This window comes from Aedes albopictus, chromosome 1 (assembly GCF_035046485.1).
Source record: "Aedes albopictus strain Foshan chromosome 1, AalbF5, whole genome shotgun sequence".
Taxonomy (NCBI): Eukaryota; Metazoa; Arthropoda; class Insecta; order Diptera; family Culicidae; genus Aedes; species Aedes albopictus.
In genome coordinates, this window is record NC_085136.1 from 272,612,653 (window position 1) to 272,631,437 (window position 18,785).

Below are 18,785 nucleotides of genomic sequence, written 5' to 3' on the forward strand. Positions count from 1 at the left end.
CTCCTAAAATTCCAGTAGAAATTCCTCCTGGAATTCAAGTAGGAATTCCTCCTGGAATTCCAGTAGGAATTCCTCCTGGAATTCCTACTGGAATTCCTCCTGGAATTCCAGTAGGAATTCCTCCTGGAATTCCTCCTGGAATTCCTCCTGGAATTCCTCTTGGAATTCCCCTGGAATTTCTCCTGGAATTCCCCTGGAATTCCTCCTGGAATTCCCCTGGAATTCCTCCTGGAATTCCCCTGGAATTCCTCCTGGAATTCCCCTGGAATTCCTCCTGGAATTCCCCTGGAATTGCTCCTGGAATTCCCCTGGAATTGCTCCTGGAATTCCCCTGAAATTGCTCCTGGAATTCCCCTGGAATTCCTCCTGAAATTCCCCTGGAATTCCTCCTGGAATTCCCCTGGAATTCCTCCTGGAATTCCCCTGGAATTCCTCCTGGAATTCCCCTGGAATTCCTCCTGGAATTCCCCTGGAATTCCTCCTGGAATTCCCCTGGAATTCCTCCTGGAATTCCCCTGGAATTCCTCCTGGAATTCCTCCTGGAATTCCCCTGGAATTCCTCCTGGAATTCCCCTGGAATTCCTCCTGGAATTCCCCTGGAATTCCTCCTGGAATTCCCCTGGAATTCCTCCTGGAATTCCCCTGGAATTCCTCCTGGAATTCCCCTGGAATTCCTCCTGGAATTCCCCTGGAATTCCTCCTGGAATTCCCCTGGAATTCCTCCTGGAATTCCCCTGGAATTCCTCCTGGAATTCCCCTGGAATTCCCCTGGAATTCCCCTGGAATTCCTCCTGGAATTCCTCCTGGAATTCCCCTGGAATTCCTCCTGGAATTCCCCTGGAATTCCTCCTGGAATTCCCCTGGAATTCCTCCTGGAATTCCCCTGGAATTCCTCCTGGAATTCCCCTGGAATTCCTCCTGGAATTCCCCTGGAATTCCTCCTGGAATTCCCCTGGAATTCCTCCTGGAATTCCCCTGGAATTCCTCCTGGAATTCCCCTGGAATTCCTCCTGGAATTCCCCTGGAATTGCTCCTGGAATTCCCCTGGAATTGCTCCTGGAATTCCCCTGGAATTGCTCCTGGAATTCCCCTGGAATTGCTCCTGGAATTCCCCTGGAATTGCTCCTGGAATTCCCCTGGAATTGCTCCTGGAATTCCCCTGGAATTGCTCCTGGAATTCCCCTGGAATTGCTCCTGGAATTCCCCTGGAATTGCTCCTGGAATTCCCCTGGAATTGCTCCTGGAATTCCCCTGAAATTCCTCCTGGAATTCCCCTGGAATTCCTCCTGGAATTCCCCTGGAATTCCTCCTGGAATTCCCCTGGAATTCCTCCTGGAATTCCCCTGGAATTCCTCCTGGAATTCCCCTGGAATTCCTCCTGGAATTCCCCTGGAATTCCTCCTGGAATTCCCCTGGAATTCCTTCTGGAATTCCCCTGGAATTCCTCCTGGAATTCCCCTGGAATTCCTCCTGGAATTCCCCTGGAATTCCTCCTGGAATTCCCCTGGAATTCCTCCTGGAATTCCCCTGGAATTCCTCCTGGAATTCCCCTGGAATTCCTCCTGGAATTCCCCTGGAATTCCTCCTGGAATTCCCCTGGAATTCCTCCTGGAATTCCCCTGGAATTCCTCCTGGAATTCCCCTGGAATTCCTCCTGGAATTCCCCTGGAATTCCTCCTGGAATTCCCCTGGAATTCCTCCTGGAATTCCCCTGGAATTCCTCCTGGAATTCCCCTGGAATTCCTCCTGGAATTCCCCTGGAATTCCTCCTGGAATTCCCCTGGAATTCCTCCTGGAATTCCCCTGGAATTCCTCCTGGAATTCCCCTGGAATTCCTCCTGGAATTCCCCTGGAATTCCTCCTGGAATTCCCCTGGAATTCCTCCTGGAATTCCCCTGGAATTCCTCCTGGAATTCCCCTGGAATTCCTCCTGGAATTCCCCTGGAATTCCTCCTGGAATTCCCCTGGAATTCCTCCTGGAATTCCCCTGGAATTCCTCCTGGAATTCCCCTGGAATTCCTCCTGGAATTCCCCTGGAATTCCTCCTGGAATTCCCCTGGAATTCCTCCTGGAATTCCCCTGGAATTCCTCCTGGAATTCCCCTGGAATTCCTCCTGGAATTCCCCTGGAATTCCTCCTGGAATTCCCCTGGAATTCCTCCTGGAATTCCCCTGGAATTCCTCCTGGAATTCCCCTGGAATTCCTCCTGGAATTCCCCTGGAATTCCTCCTGGAATTCCCCTGGAATTCCTCCTGGAATTCCCCTGGAATTCCTCCTGGAATTCCCCTGGAATTCCTCCTGGAATTCCCCTGGAATTCCTCCTGGAATTCCCCTGGAATTCCTCCTGGAATTCCCCTGGAATTCCTCCTGGAATTCCCCTGGAATTCCTCCTGGAATTCCCCTGGAATTCCTCCTGGAATTCCCCTGGAATTCCTCCTGGAATTTCCCTGGAATTCCTCTAGGAATTCCCCTGGAATTCCTCCTGGAATTCCCCTGGAATTCCTCCTGGAATTTCCCTGGAATTCCTCCTGGAATTTCCCTGGAATTCCTCCAGGAATTCCCCTGGAATTCCTCCTGGAATTCCCCTGGAATTCCTCCTGGAATTCCCCTGGAATTCCTCCTGGAATTCCCCTGGAATTCCTCCTGGAATTCCCCTGGAATTCCTCCTGGAATTCCCCTGGAATTCCTCCTGGAATTCCCCTGGAATTCCTCCTGGAATTCCCCTGGAATTCCTCCTGGAATTCCCCTGGAATTCCTCCTGGAATTCCCCTGGAATTCCTCCTGGAATTCCCCTGGAATTCCTCCTGGAATTCCCCTGGAATTCCTCCTGGAATTCCCCTGGAATTCCTCCTGGAATTCCCCTGGAATTCCTCCTGGAATTCCCCTGGAATTCCTCCTGGAATTCCCCTGGAATTCCTCCTGGAATTCCCCTGGAATTCCTCCTGGAATTCCCCTGGAATTCCTCCTGGAATTCCCCTGGAATTCCTCCTGGAATTCCCCTGGAATTCCTCCTGGAATTCCCCTGGAATTCCTCCTGGAATTCCCCTGGAATTCCTCCTGGAATTCCCCTGGAATTCCTCCTGGAATTCCCCTGGAATTCCTCCTGGAATTCCCCTGGAATTCCTCCTGGAATTCCCCTGGAATTCCTCCTGGAATTCCCCTGGAATTCCTCCTGGAATTCCCCTGGAATTCCTCCTGGAATTCCCCTGGAATTCCTCCTGGAATTCCCCTGGAATTCCTCCTGGAATTCCCCTGGAATTCCTCCTGGAATTCCCCTGGAATTCCTCCTGGAATTCCCCTGGAATTCCTCCTGGAATTCCCCTGGAATTCCTCCTGGAATTCCCCTGGAATTCCTCCTGGAATTCCCCTGGAATTCCTCCTGGAATTCCCCTGGAATTCCTCCTGGAATTCCCCTGGAATTCCTCCTGGAATTCCCCTGGAATTCCTCCTGGAATTCCCCTGGAATTCCTCCTGGAATTCCCCTGGAATTCCTCCTGGAATTCCCCTGGAATTCCTCCTGGAATTCCCCTGGAATTCCTCCTGGAATTCCCCTGGAATTCCTCCTGGAATTCCCCTGGAATTCCTCCTGGAATTCCCCTGGAATTCCTCCTGGAATTCCCCTGGAATTCCTCCTGGAATTCCCCTGGAATTCCTCCTGGAATTCCCCTGGAATTCCTCCTGGAATTCCCCTGGAATTCCTCCTGGAATTCCCCTGGAATTCCTCCTGGAATTCCCCTGGAATTCCTCCTGGAATTCCCCTGGAATTCCTCCTGGAATTCCCCTGGAATTCCTCCTGGAATTCCCCTGGAATTCCTCCTGGAATTCCCCTGGAATTCCTCCTGGAATTCCCCTGGAATTCCTCCTGGAATTCCCCTGGAATTCCTCCTGGAATTCCCCTGGAATTCCTCCTGGAATTCCCCTGGAATTCCTCCTGGAATTCCCCTGGAATTCCTCCTGGAATTCCCCTGGAATTCCTCCTGGAATTCCCCTGGAATTCCTCCTGGAATTCCCCTGGAATTCCTCCTGGAATTCCCCTGGAATTCCTCCTGGAATTCCCCTGGAATTCCTCCTGGAATTCCCCTGGAATTCCTCCTGGAATTCCCCTGGAATTCCTCCTGGAATTCCCCTGGAATTCCTCCTGGAATTCCCCTGGAATTCCTCCTGGAATTCCCCTGAAATTCCTCCTGGAATTCCCCTGAAATTCCTCCTGGAATTCCCCTGGAATTCCTCCTGGAATTCCCCTGGAATTCATCCTGGAATTCCCCTGGAATTCCTCCTGGAATTCCCCTGGAATTCCTCCTGGAATTCCCCTGGAATTCCTCCTGGAATTCCCCTGGAATTCCTCCTGGAATTCCCCTGGAATTCCTCCTGGAATTCCCTTGGAATTCCTCCTGGAATTCCCCTGGAATTCCTCCTGGAATTCCCCTGGAATTCCTCCTGGAATTCCCCTGGAATTCCTCCTGGAATTCCCCTGGAATTCCTCCTGGAATTCCCCTGGAATTCCTCCTGGAATTCCCCTGGAATTCCTCCTGGAATTCCCCTGGAATTCCTCCTGGAATTCCCCTGGAATTCCTCCTGGAATTCCCCTGGAATTCCTCCTGGAATTCCCCTGGAATTCCTCCTGGAATTCCCCTGGAATTCCTCCTGGAATTGCTCCGGGAATTCCTCCGGGAATTCCTCCTGGAATTCCTCCTGGAATTCCCCTGGAATTCCTCCTGAAATTCCCCTGGAATTCCTCCGGGAATTCCTCCTGGAATTCCTCCGGGAATTCCTCCTGGAATTCCTCTTGGAATTCCTCCGGGAATTACTCCTGGAATTCCTCCGTGAATTCCTCCTGGAATTCGTCCGGGAATTCCTCCTGGAATTCGTCCGGGAATTCCTCCTGGAATTCGTCCGGGAATTCCTCCTGGAATTCCTCCTGAAATTTCTCCGGGAATTCCTCCTGGAATTCCTTCAAGGATTCCTCCTGGAATTTCTCTTGGAATTTCTCCGGAAATACCTGCTGCAATTCATGCAGGAATTCTTACTGGAATCCCGCTAAGAATTCCTCCTTGTAAAAAAGAATTCCACCGGGAACATATTAGGGAATTCCTCGGGAATTCATCCGGGAGTTCCTCGGGAATATCCTTCGAGAATTCCTCTGGAAATTTGTCCAGGAAATCCTTTGGAAAATCCGCCAGGAACTTTTCCGAAGAATCTATTGGGAATTATTCCGGTAGTTGCACAGGGAATCCTTTCTGGAATTTCTCAGGAAATTTCTTCGGAACTCCTACGAGATTTCATAGGATATTTTGAAGGAATTTATTCTGATATTCATCGCTTCAGCTTCATAATATTATCACTACATACGTCATTGAACCTTGTGCTTGACACGGTGAAGCAAAGTGTCTCCTCACAGCATCATCGCATCGGATCAACGTCAACCGCAAAGTCAAGCACAGTTCTTGAGCGGTAAATTACTCCTCATCATGGAGAAGAAAGCCATCATCTCAAGGCGGGCGCCCAAGAACTAGAAGTCACTTTCTAAAGTGTCTTCGGCTCAGGGGGAATTAGTTCCCCCCTCCAAGATGAAGATGGCTTCGCTTCTGCCTGCGCTGCGATTTCATGGCAAGTTGGAGAGATTATGACCGGATAAATTGAGGACTTTGATAACACTTCACATACTCAAGCACCACCTCTGCCGTGCTCCATAGACCAGCACAGCACTTTAGATTATGAAACGATTCCGGTGAAAAGGAATTCGGCCTAAACGTTCCAAACGGCCAACAAATAACCCTAAATCACCCGGACAAATAACGTATTTCATTGAACGATTCCACAGGAGGCTTTTGTTTACCACCAGTACCACTACCACTACCACCACCGTGCACCATCGTTATTATTGCAAAGCGCAGGTTGCAATCATATAATTACCACCCAGACATTCCACCGGCGATGGCAATAAGCGTTCGTCGGTGAGCCGGAGAGGAAGGTGATCCCATCTTATCTCCATCGCCATAAATGCATCGCATAGGCATGTGTGTGCGCGCAATAGGGTGCGGCCTATTTTTCAAAAGTTGTTGAAAATTGGAATTTGTGTGCTCATTTAGAATCAAATCACACAAAAATGAGAACAAATTTTTAGTTTTAGAAAAAATATTGAGGTGGCGAACTTTCTTCAGATTTTTTTAGAAATACAATGTTACCTTCATCTTTCAAGGTTGCCTAAAAATATGATATGAATCGTATTGCAAGGATTTCAAATTTCATACAAAAATGAATTCAAACTTGGGTTTGTCAATTTTGTTCCAGTTTTTGGTCAAAATTCGACCTTAAATTACAAATCATTGTGTACGTTTTCAAAGATATTTCTGACGTTTCGTTTTTTTAAGATAATTGAGGATTTTTTTATTTTTTGTTTTTCGTCAAAAATCAAAATTTTCAAAATTCTGAGTGAGTTTTTGGTGGCAAAGTGTACAGGCCGCGTTTTCATTCGGATCGTCCGCGTGCACGTCGTCGTCGTCGTCGTCGTCGTCGTCGTCTATTTGACTGCTCATCTTCGTACGGGGCGATTTATGATACGATAAATGCAACATCAACATTTTTTGCGATTTTAGTCAACAGACATTGAAATGTTCGTCACGTCAAGTGTCGGCCCAAGTTCCAAAGCCACGTTGGTTCAAATCACTTTATTTTCTCTTTCGTTAATTTTCGCACTTCGAAAACTATCTGAATGGTTCGTCATCTTCGATGTCGGCATGTGTTTTGTTTTAGTCCAAATGAAAATAAGTGGTTTGATATTAATAGGGTTGCATGAATCACTCCACTTACCAAAGTGAACTCATATCATGCGCCCTTTCCCCTCCCCACTAACAAAAAGTCCTTCCCATGACAGACGTGGAGACGCAGAGGTGATCTCGGTCTTTAGTAAGCAACGCACGTCATAATAACATTCCTTTCCTTCCTCGATGACCGTAAGGACGTGGCCGGCGCCGTTATTGACCTAATAAAGTTTGGAATTCTCGAAGATGCACATTGAGGACGGTAAGCTACTCCCAAGCTCCGTCTGTTGGTTCCTTGTGCAACTTCGATTGTTCTGGTCAATCACGGAGTAGCAACTACGAATAGTACGGTCATCTATGCTCATGCTCAAAAATCAAAATTTTCAAAATTCTGTAAATGGGAAATTAATTTGAAAAAAAAGAAAAAGAAAAGAGAAACTGTATAAACTTAAAAGAAAATTGCTGAAAGATTTGAAATTAATAAAAAATAAACAAAATTATACAAAATGAAGTTTTACTTTTTTTAACTTCACATATGTTTTTTATTTTTTTTTATGTTTATGTGTTTTTGTACAGGAAATCCTGAAAGGAAACCCTAGTGCGCATCTAAATGTTTATATGTGGGAACGTGTGCAACGGAATCCCTTTTCATCGGGATATGCGTGCTTAAATATCCATTTCTCCCCGGCCCCGCTTCGCAAGGAAAGGATGGCGATGATGATCATCATGGTAATGGGAGAAACAATGGCAGTAGGGCAGTCAGTCAACCGAGCGAGGCAAGTGATCCCTTGGCAATTACCTTATCCCAATGGGAGCAGCCGTAAAGCCCCTTCTCTCTCGTCGACGATGATGATGATGAAGAGAAGGAAGGTGGGAACCGTCGGTTAGTGAGGTGCATTTATGCATTGTTCTGCAAACTACTTCGCACTTGAAGCAATGCTTTAGTTTCATCATTGAATCGGTTGTCAGGTGGATCATCCATAAATTTGGATTGGAGAGCATATTTCGAGGTGGATATTGGGCGTGAATACTGAACGCAAATGAATTGAGCGTTCATGGTTCAATGTAGGAGCTCTGAGAGTATGACTCAATAAGAATGCTTAGTATTTTATATTATTCATTTTTTTTTATTTTTTTTTTGAAAAATTTTGGAATTCTTGAATTCTTGAATTCTTGAATTCTTGAATTCTTGAATTCTTGAATTCTTGAATTCTTGAATTCTTGAATTCTTGAATTCTTGAATTCTTGAATTCTTGAATTCTTGAATTCTTGAATTCTTGAATTCTTGAATTCTTGAATTCTTGAATTCTTGAATTCTTGAATTCTTGAATTCTTGAATTCTTGAATTCTTGAATTCTTGAATTCTTGAATTCTTGAATTCTTGAATTCTTGAATTCTTGAATTCTTGAATTCTTGAATTCTTGAATTCTTGAATTCTTGAATTCTTGAATTCTTGAATTCTTGAATTCTTGAATTCTTGAATTCTTGAGAAAAACACATTAAATTTATTAAATAAAATTAAAAATTTTAAACATTCAAAATTTTTATAAAAATTTGAAATCTCTTAAGGAGTTCGCGGATAAATCTCTTCAGTAATTTCTGAGACAATTGCTATAACAATCTCCAAAGAAATTCGTAGATGCATCCCTTAAGCAATTTTTAGAAAGAACGCATGCAGGAATTATTCGAAAAACAATTGGAGGAATCTCATTGAAATCTCTGAAGAATTCCTGATTAGGATTCCAGATGAAATTCCTAGAAAAATCCACGGAGGAATTCCTGGAAAAACATCTGGACTAATATCTTTTGTAGAAATGGCTCAAGTTGTTTAGGATGAATTCCAGAAGAATTCCCAGCAAAAATATCTACATAAATCTGAAGGAATTTTGGAAGAAATCACAAGAGAAATTTTTAAAGCAACTCATAGAGATATTCTTCGTAGAAATAGCACAAGGTAATAATGGATAAATCTCAAGAAAAACCCCCCAGGAAATTCAAGGAAGCCCTATAGGAAAATCTTGAGTGGAATCTAGGAGAAATCCCCTGAGAAAATTTTAGAAAAATTGTTTGAGTATCTTCTGGTGAAATAACTGAAAGCATCCATAGTAATTTTTCTAGAAAATCTTTGGAGGGATGCTCTGCCAAGTTTCTGATAGTAGTCACATCAGAAATTTCTGAAGCAATCTTTAGAAGAAATTCTAAAATCCCTAGAGGAGTTCTTGTAGAAACTCCTGGCAAAAGTCTTGCAGGAGTACCAGCAAACATTTTCGGAGGATTCCCTGCAGGAGTTTGCTGAAGGAATCCCAAGAAAAAATCTGTCCCTCACTGTCCCTAGCAAGAATCGACATCATTGACTTTCCATAACTCATCAGCGTTAGACTACCCCCATGAGAGCAGTGCTGGTATCAATTCCATGTGAAAATTCCTGCGGTTTTCTAAAGGAATCCGCGAAGGAACTCCTGAGTGAATTCCGCAAGAAATTTCCGAAGCATTTCAATCACCGGAAAAAAATCTTAAAAGCCCATAGAGTAATTTCTTGGAATATTGAGGAAAGCTTTTTTATAAGAATCTTTGGTTAAATATTTGGGGAAATCTTAAAAGGTATTGAAATACCCGTTGAAGAAAATCAGAATCCTAGGAAATTTAAAAAAAATATTCCTGGAGCCATTTTGTAACAAATCTAAGAAAAAAAATCCAGAGCAATCTCTGAAGATATTTTGTAAAGTAATCAATGAAAGACATTTTAAACAAATCCCTGGAAGTTGTGCTGAATTTATATCTTAAGGATATCCTTATAATCCCTGGAAAAATTGCTTTTGAAAATATTGGGAAAATTTCTAAAGAATCTTGAGAAGATTTTCTAAAGGCAACCTTCTAAAAATTTCTCGGATTTTTTTGATAGAATCCCCGGAGGAATTCTCAAAAGAAGCAATGGTTCGAATTTCTGAGTAAAAGTTTTCAGGGCAATCCTTGGTTTAATATCTGGAGAAATTTCTAGACCAATTTCTGATAGCAACTATGCATTTTTTGTAGCAATTTTTGGAGAAGTGTCTGAACAAATTCTTGCTGGAATTTTTTAAGAAGTTTTCCTCCGATCCGTAGAGAAAATTCTGATGGAAACCGTGAAAGGTTTTCTATACGAAATTTTTTGGCGATTCTCTAAAGGCATTCATTAAGCATTTTCGAAAGGAATACATTGAGGATTTTCCTAGAAAAAAATCTGCAAGACTTCCTATTATAATTCCTAAAAGAATGCTTAAAATATTATCAGGAATAATCATTGAACGAATGTTTCAAGATATCTCATGATTATTTTCGTGAAGGTGAAAAATGGTTTTCTCAAAGCATCTTTTGGGAAAATTTTCAAGAAATCTCAGTTAAAATTCCGAAATTTCCTAATTAAACTTTTGTAGTTTTTTTCTTCAAAGAATCCATGGAGAAATTTCTGAAGGAAACCTTGAAAGGATTTGCTAGGTAAGTTCTTAAGCAAACCCTGTTGAATTGCCTAGAAGATTTTCAGAAAGAATCTCTGGTGGAAATGCTCCAGATATCGTAGAATAACTTCCATCAAAATCCCAAAACAATTCTGAAGCCAAATGTGAAAAAAATAAATTGATCCGTGAAAGACATTTTAAAGGCATACAGGAAGAGTTTCTGAAGATATGCAACTAGTTTAATCACATGCCGCGTTTTAATTTTCAAGCAGGTAATCCTCTTTGGAGCCACCACCCATTGAAATGCTTGAATTTGCAAGCATCTCCTCCTCTTTGGAGCCACCATTCTCTGGTCAAATTATATGATGCTTATTTGGCAAAACAAGTCTTCTTCAATAAAGTAACTCATGAATAAAGATCAGCTTGTCGCAGTACCCTCTTAGAGGGATTCCACTGAATCCCTGAGAGGGATTCCACTGAATCCCTGAGAGGGATTCCACTGAACCAGAGATTCTCAGGGATTCAGTGGAATCCCTCTCAGGGATTCAGTGGAATCCCTCTCAGGGATTCAGTGGAATCCCTCTCAGGGATTCAGTGGAATCCCTCTCAGGGATTCAGTGGAATCCCTCTCAGGGATTCAGTGGAATCCCTCTCAGGGATTCAGTGGAATCCCTCTCAGGGATTCAGTGGAATCCCTCTCAGGGATTCAGTGGAATCCCTCTCAGGGATTCAGTGGAATTCCTCTCAGGGATTCAGTGGAATCCCTCTCAGGGATTCAGTGGAATCCCTCTCAGGGATTCAGTGGAATCCCTCTCAGGGATTCAGTGGAATCCCTCTCAGGGATTCAGTGGAATCCCTCTCAGGGATTCAGTGGAATCCCTCTCAGGGATTCAGTGGAATCCCTCTCAGGGATTCAGTGGAATCCCTCTCAGGGATTCAGTGGAATCCCTCTCAGGGATTCAGTGGAATCCCTCTCAGGGATTCAGTGGAATCCCTCTCAGGGATTCAGTGGAATCCCTCTCAGGGATTCAGTAGAATCCCTCTCAGGGATTCAGTGGAATCCCTCTCAGGAATTCAGTGGAATCCCTCTCAGGGATTCAGTGGAATCCCTCTCAGGGATTCAGTGGAATCCCTCTCAGGGATTCAGTGGAATCCCTCTCAGGGATTCAGTGGAATCCCGCTCAGGGATTCAGTGGAATCCCTCTCAAGGATTCAGTGGAATCCCTCTCAGGGATTCAGTGGAATCCCTCTCAGGGATTCAGTGGAATCCCTCTCAGGGATTCAGTGGAATCCCTCTCAGGGATTCAGTGGAATCCCTCTCAGGGATTCAGTGGAATCCCTCTCAGGGATTCAGTGGAATCCCTCTCAGGGATTCAGTGGAATCCCTCTCAGGGATTCAGTGGAATCCCTCTCAGGGATTCAGTGGAATCCCTCTCAGGGATTCAGCGGAATCCCTCACAGGGATTCAGCGGAATCCCTCAAAAGGATTCAATGGAATTCCTTCAAAAGGATTCAGTGGAATGCCTCACGGGGATTCAATGGAATGCCTTCTAAAGGATTCAGATGAATCCCTCTCAGGGATTCACTGGGATCTCTCTCAAGGATTCAGAGGAATCTCTCTCAGGGGTTCAGTGGAATCCCTCTCAGGGATTCAGTGGAATCCCTCTCAGGGATTCAGTGGAATCCCTCCCAAGGATTCAATGGAATTCCTTCAAAAGGATTCAGTTGAATCCCTCTCAGGGTTTATTGGTAAATTCTTTGACCAAATAAGTTTTTCCATCCAAACTTCGACCCTGACACAATCAGTCTTACCAGTGCCTACTTAAACACACATATAGTCATCCCCCGCACAATGAATTAACGATGCACAATGCGGTCCGAGCCTATTGAAAATTTACGACTCCTTCCAGTTATCCGAAGCCCATATTGTATTACGTAAAATACCACACTTACCTCACGGTCAAGCGGTTTTATCACCTTGACGTCGCCACTGATCGGGTCCACCATAAAGTTGTCGGAACCGAGCAGCCCGAACGAGACGTTACCGCCCTCCGGATCGTAGCCCTCCAGCCGATACACAACGCTCCCCACCGGAGTCGTTTCCGGCAGGGCCAGGTTGTTCATGTCCTGGGTGAAAATCGGCGGCAGGTTGCAGTGACCTGTATGTGAGAGGAAATACAGAGGGAGAGGTTAGAACGTTACGGATTATGGTTTTTGGTTCGAGAAATTTGTCGGATTGATTCCCTAGTGGAAGAGGAATTTTTCGTGGTACGCTGTGAGCCATCATCAGTCATCATTTTCACCGGGATTAATCGGTACATTCCATCCTCTGTGTGCTTGCTCTCTGCGTTTTCAGTTACATATGCTGTGCATGCAGAAGATATGGCATCGAGATGGAGAACGGAACATACATAGCGCACATTCTAAGGACAGTAGAAGGTTGTAACGTTTAACTGATGGATATCCAAAAAGCAGCAAATACTTGAAAAACTCCTCTCCAGAGCCACCATAACATCCAAACAAAAATGTTGTAACATCTAAAAGATAAGTAGATCTGAATAATTAGAAAAAATCAAGACTATACAAGAATATCCATAGCATATTGAAGCCATACAGACTCAAAAAGATAGAGAACCTTAACAAAAACCTCCTCTCTAGAGCCACCATACTACCAAAACAAAAAAATGTTATGTTTTATAACAAGTGGAAAAACATATTTAAGCCCAAAAACAATTCAAAATATGATTGGTTTTAAAAAGGTTCTATGAAGGTTTAGTGACCTCCTCGATTTAAATTACCATGAAAACTGTCACTCAGCATGTCTACCTAGCTGTCAGCTATCAAAGTAACCCCAAATCACAGTTCGTCCTCGCCTCCACATATCAAACCCATCGGCAACCAGACACCGACAGTAGGTGTACATATCGACCGACAGGCTTAGGCACATGGCTGGCTGACGTTGCGTTGTGGCACATTGCGGAACTTTGAAACCGGAGAGGGAACCGAACCGAAACGGAAGCATCAATTTTATTACGAGAAGCTCTCGGATTTATGTGTGTCACACATACGACGGTAGCAGCACCCGCCACCATCATATGTGTGCGCCGTGCCGTACACCCGAGCCTCGTCCTTCTCCATTCGTTTCGGTTTCGGATTCCGATGGAATTTTCTTTGTTTGAATGGGAATTTGAGAGACTTGTGGTGGAAGGAAAGAAGGGATGTAGAAGGGTGGGAACGAGGAAAAGTTGTAATGTTTGAGCAAACGAATAATTCAGTGCTGATAAAAATGATGCTCGGTAATGGGAAAGGGTGGGATCTGGTTCGGTGGCAGAGAGTTAGGAGCAAGAATTCATTACTCATCTCAATCAAGTTCAACATGGTTCATATAGTAGCATATAGTTCCACGAAACGGCAACAGTTGGTTAATACATAAGAGCATTTTTATAATATCTTGGAGCAAAAAATCAAATGTTATCACAGAAAAAAATAAAGAATGGTTGTTCATCAACATATTTAAGTGCTTATCTTTTCGAGTAAAATCCTGAGATTCTGACGAAAATCCTGGAAGGATTCTGACGAGAATGTTGAAAATATTCTGACGAGAATAAATCAATAATTCTGATAAGCATCCTTGAGAGATTTTGACAACAATATTGGAAGAATTCCGACAAAAATTCAGATAGAATTCTGACGACACTATTGAAAAGATTCAAACGAGCATCTTGAAAGACTCTGATAACTATATTGAAAGGATAACGATGAGAATCCTTGAAGAATTATGACAGGAATCATGAAATGCTTCTGATGAGAGTTCAAAAAGAATTTTGACCAGAATCCTTGGTGGATTCTGATCAGCATCCTTTCAGGATTTTGACCAGCATCCTTGGAGGATTCTGACTTGAATTCTTAGAGAATTCAGACCTGAATCTTTGGAGGATTCTGACGAGAATCCTTGGAGATTTTGACGAGAATCCTTGGAGGATTCTGACGAGAATCCTTGGAGGATTCTGACGAGAATATTTGGAGGATTCTGACGAGAATCCTTGGAGGATTCTGACGAGAATCCTTGGAGGATTCTGACGAGAATCCTGAGAGGATTCTGACGAGAATCCTGAGAAGATTCTGACGAGAATCCTGAGAGGATTCTGACGAGAATCCTGAGAGGATTCTGACGAAAATCCTGAGAGGATTCTGACGAGAATCCTGAGAGGATTCTGACGAGAATCCTGAGAGGATTCTGACGAGAATCCTGAGAGGATTCTGACGAGAATCCTGAGAGGATTCTGACGAGAATCCTGAGAGGATTCTGACGAGAATCCTGAGAGGATTCTGACGAGAATCCTGAGAGGATTCTGACGAGAATCCTGAGAGGATTCTGACGAGAATCCTGAGAGGATTCTGACGAGAATCCTGAGAGGGTTCTGACGAGAATCCTGAGAGGATTCTGACGAGAATCCTGAGAGGATTCTGACGAGAATCCTGAGAGGATTCTGACGAGAATCCTGAGAGGATTCTGACGAGAATCCTGAGAGGATTCTGGCGAGAATCCTGAGAGGACTCTGACGATAATCCTTAGAGGATTCTGATGAGAATCCTGAGAGGATTCTGACCAGAATCCTGAGAAGATTCTGACGAGAATCCTGAGAGGATTCTGACCAGAATCCTGAGAAGATTCTGACGAAAATCCTGAGAGGATTCTGACGAGAATACTGAGAGGATTCTTACGATAATCCTTAGAGGATTCTGACGAGAATCCTGATAGGATTCCGACGAGGATCCTGAGAGGATTCTGACGAGAATCCTGAGAGGATTCTGACGAGAATCCTGAGAGGATTCTGACGAGAATCCTAAGAGGATTCTGACGAGAATACTGAGAGGATTCCGACGAGAATCCTGAAAGGATTCTGACGAGAATCCTGAGAGGATTCTGACGAGAATCCTGAGAGGTTTCTGACGAGAATCCTGAGAGGATTCTGACGAGAATCCTGAGAGGATTCTGACGAGAATCCTGAGAGGATTCTGACGAGAATCCTGAGAGGATTCTGACGAGAATCATGAGAGGATTCTGACGAGAATCATGAGAGGATTCTGACGAGAATCCTGAGAAGATTCTGACGAGAATCCTGAGAGGATTCTGACGAGAATCCTGAGAGGATTCTGACGAGAATCCTGAGAGGATTCTGACGAGAATCTTGAGAGGATTCTGACGAGAATCCTGAGAGGATTCTGACGAGAATCCTGAGAGGGTTCTGACGAGAATCCTGAGAGGATTCTGAAGAGAATCCTGAGAGGATTCTGACGAGAATCCTGAGAGGATTCTGACGAGAATCCTGAGAGGATTCTGACGAGAATCCTGAGAGGATTCTGACGAGAATCTTTGGAGGATTCTGACGAGAATCCTTGGAGGATTCTGACGAGAATCCTTGGAGGATTCTGACGATAATCCTTGGAGGATTCTGACGATAATCCTTGGAGGATTCTGACGAGAATCCTTGGAGGATTCTGACGAGAATCCTTGGAGGATTCTGACGAGAATCCTTGGAGGATTCTGACGAGAATCCTTGGAGGATTCTGACGAGAATCCTTGGAGGATTCTGACGAGAATCCTTGGAGGATTCTGACGAGAATCCTTGGAGGATTCTGACGAGAATCCTTGGAGGATTCTGACGAGAATCCTTGGAGGATTCTGACGAGAATCCTTGGAGGATTCTGACGAGAATCCTTGGAGGATTCTGACGAGAATCCTTGGAGGATTCTGACGAGAATCCTTGGAGGATTCTGACGAGAATCCTTGGAGGATTCTGACGAGAATCCTTGGAGGATTCTGACGAGAATCCTTGGAGGATTCTGACGAGAATCCTTGGAGGATTCTGACGAGAATCCTTGGAGGATTCTGACGAGAATCCTTGGAGGATTCTGACGAGAATCCTTGGAGGATTCTGACGAGAATCCTTGGAGGATTCTGACGAGAATCCTTGGAGGATTCTGACGAGAATCCTTGGAGGATTCTGACGAGAATCCTTGGAGGATTCTGACGAGAATCCTTGGAGGATTCTGACGAGAATCCTTGGAGGATTCTGACGAGAATCCTTGGAGGATTCTGACGAGAATCCTTGGAGGATTCTGACGAGAATCCTTGGAGGATTCTGACGAGAATCCTTGGAGGATTCTGACGAGAATCCTTGGAGGATTCTGACGAGAATCCTTGGAGGATTCTGACGAGAATCCTTGGAGGATTCTGACGAGAATCCTTGGAGGATTCTGACGAGAATCCTTGGAGGATTCTGACGAGAATCCTTGGAGGATTCTTACCAGAATCCTTGGAGGATTCTGACGAGAATCCTTGGAGGATTCTGACGAGAATCCTTGGAGGATTCTAACGAGAATCCTTGGAGGATTCTGACGAGAATCCTTGGAGGATTCTGACGAGAATCCTTGGAGGATTCTGACGAGAATCCTTGGAGGATTCTGACGAGAATCCTTGGAGGATTCTGACGAGAATCCTTGGAGGATTCTGACGAGAATCCTTGGAGGATTCTGACGAGAATCCTTGGAGGATTCTGACGAGAATCCTTGGAGGATTCTGACGAGAATCCTTGGAGGATTCTGACGAGAATCCTTGGAGGATTCTGACGAGAATCCTTGGAGGATTCTGACGAGAATCCTTGGGGGATTCTGACGAGAATCCTTGGAGGATTCTGACGAGAATCCTTGGGGGATTCTGACGAGAATCCTTGGAGGATTCTGACGAGAATCCTTGGAGGATTCTGACGAGAATCCTTGGAGGATTCTGACGAGAATCCTTGGGGGATTCTGACGAGAATCCTTGGAGGATTCTGACGAGAATCCTTGGAGGATTCTGACGAGAATCCTTGGGGGATTCTGACGAGAATCCTTGGAGGATTCTGACGAGAATCCTTGGAGGATTCTGACGAGAATCCTTGGAGGATTCTGACGAGAATCCTTGGAGGATTCTGACGAGAATCCTTGGGGGATTCTGACGAGAATCCTTGGAGGATTCTGACGAGAATCCTTGGAGGATTCTGACGAGAATTCTTGGAGGATTCTGACGAGAATCCTTGGAGGATTCTGACGAGAATCCTTGGAGGATTCTGACGAGAATCCTTGGAGGATTCTGACGAGAATCCTTGGAGGATTCTGACGAGAATCCTTGGAGGATTCTGACGAGAATCCTTGGAGGATTCTGAAGAGAATCCTTGGAGGATTCTGACGAGAATCCTTGGAGGATTCTGACGAGAATCCTTGGAGGATTCTGACGAGAATCCTTGGAGGATTCTGACGAGAATTCTTGGAGGATTCTGACGAGAATCCTTGGAGGATTCTGACGAGAATCCTTGGAGGATTCTGACGAGAATCCTTGAAGGATTCTGACGAGAATCCTTGGAGGATTCTGACGAGAATCCTTGGAGGATTCTGACGAGAATCCTTGGAGGATTCTGACGAGAATCCTTGGAGGATTCTGACCAGAATCCTTGGAGGATTCTGACCAGAATCCTTGGAGGATTCTGACGAGAATCCTTGGAGGATTCTGACGAGAATCCTTGGAGGATTCTGACGAGAATCCTTGGAGGATTCTGACGAGAATCCTTGGAGGATTCTGACGAGAATCCTTGGAGGATTCTGACGAGAATCCTTGGAGGATTCTGACGAGAATCCTTGGAGGATTCTGACGAGAATCCTTGGAGGATTCTGACGAGAATCCTTGGAGGATTCTGACGAGAATCCTTGGAGGATTCTGACGAGAATCCTTGGAGGATTCTGACGAGAATCCTTGGAGGATTCTGACGAGAATCCTTGGAGGATTCTGACGAGAATCCTTGGAGGATTCTGACGAGAATCCTTGGAGGATTCTGACGAGAATCCTTGGAGGATTCTGACGAGAATCCTTGGAGGATTCTGACGAGAATCCTTGGAGGATTCTGACGAGAATCCTTGGAGGATTCTGACGAGAATCCTTGGAGGATTCTGACGAGAATCCTTGGAGGATTCTGACAAGAAGCCTTGGAGGATTCTGACCAGAATCCTTGGAGGATTCTGACCAGAATCCTTGGAGGATTCTGACCAGAATCCTTGGAGGATTCTGACCAGAATCCTTGGAGGATTCTGACAAGAATCCTTGGAGGATTCTGACAAGAATCCTTGGAGGATTCTGACGAGAATCCTTGGAGGATTCTGACGAGAATCCTTGGAGGATTCTGACGAGAATCCTTGGAGGATTCTGACGAGAATCCTTGGAGGATTCTGACGAGAATCCTTGGAGGATTCTGACGAGAATCCTTGGAGGATTCTGACGAGAATCCTTGGAGGATTCTGACGAGAATCCTTGGAGGATTCTGACGAGAATCCTTGGAGGATTCTGACGAGAATCCTTGGAGGATTCTGACAAGAAGCCTTGGAGGATTCTGACCAGAATCCTTGGAGGATTCTGACCAGAATCCTTGGAGGATTCTGACCAGAATCCTTGGAGGATTCTGACCAGAATCCTTGGAGGATACTGACCAGAATCCTTGGAGGATTCTGGTAAGAATCCTTGGATGATTCTGGTAAGAATCCTTGCAGGATTCTGACA

General features: G+C 44.7%; 1 protein-coding gene across 3 annotated transcripts in view; it reads right to left on the reverse strand.

Annotated features, from left to right (window-relative positions):
• The window catches only part of LOC109400937 (cadherin-87A), a 1,070,191-nt gene that overhangs the window by 281,429 nt on the left and 769,977 nt on the right, over positions 1-18,785 (reverse strand). For all 3 annotated transcript variants that reach the window (XM_062846776.1, XM_062846777.1, XM_062846778.1), the window contains one exon: positions 12,149-12,354. In XM_062846776.1, the coding sequence (XP_062702760.1) occupies positions 12,149-12,354 (206 nt within the window). The remainder of the gene's footprint in view (positions 1-12,148; positions 12,355-18,785) is intronic.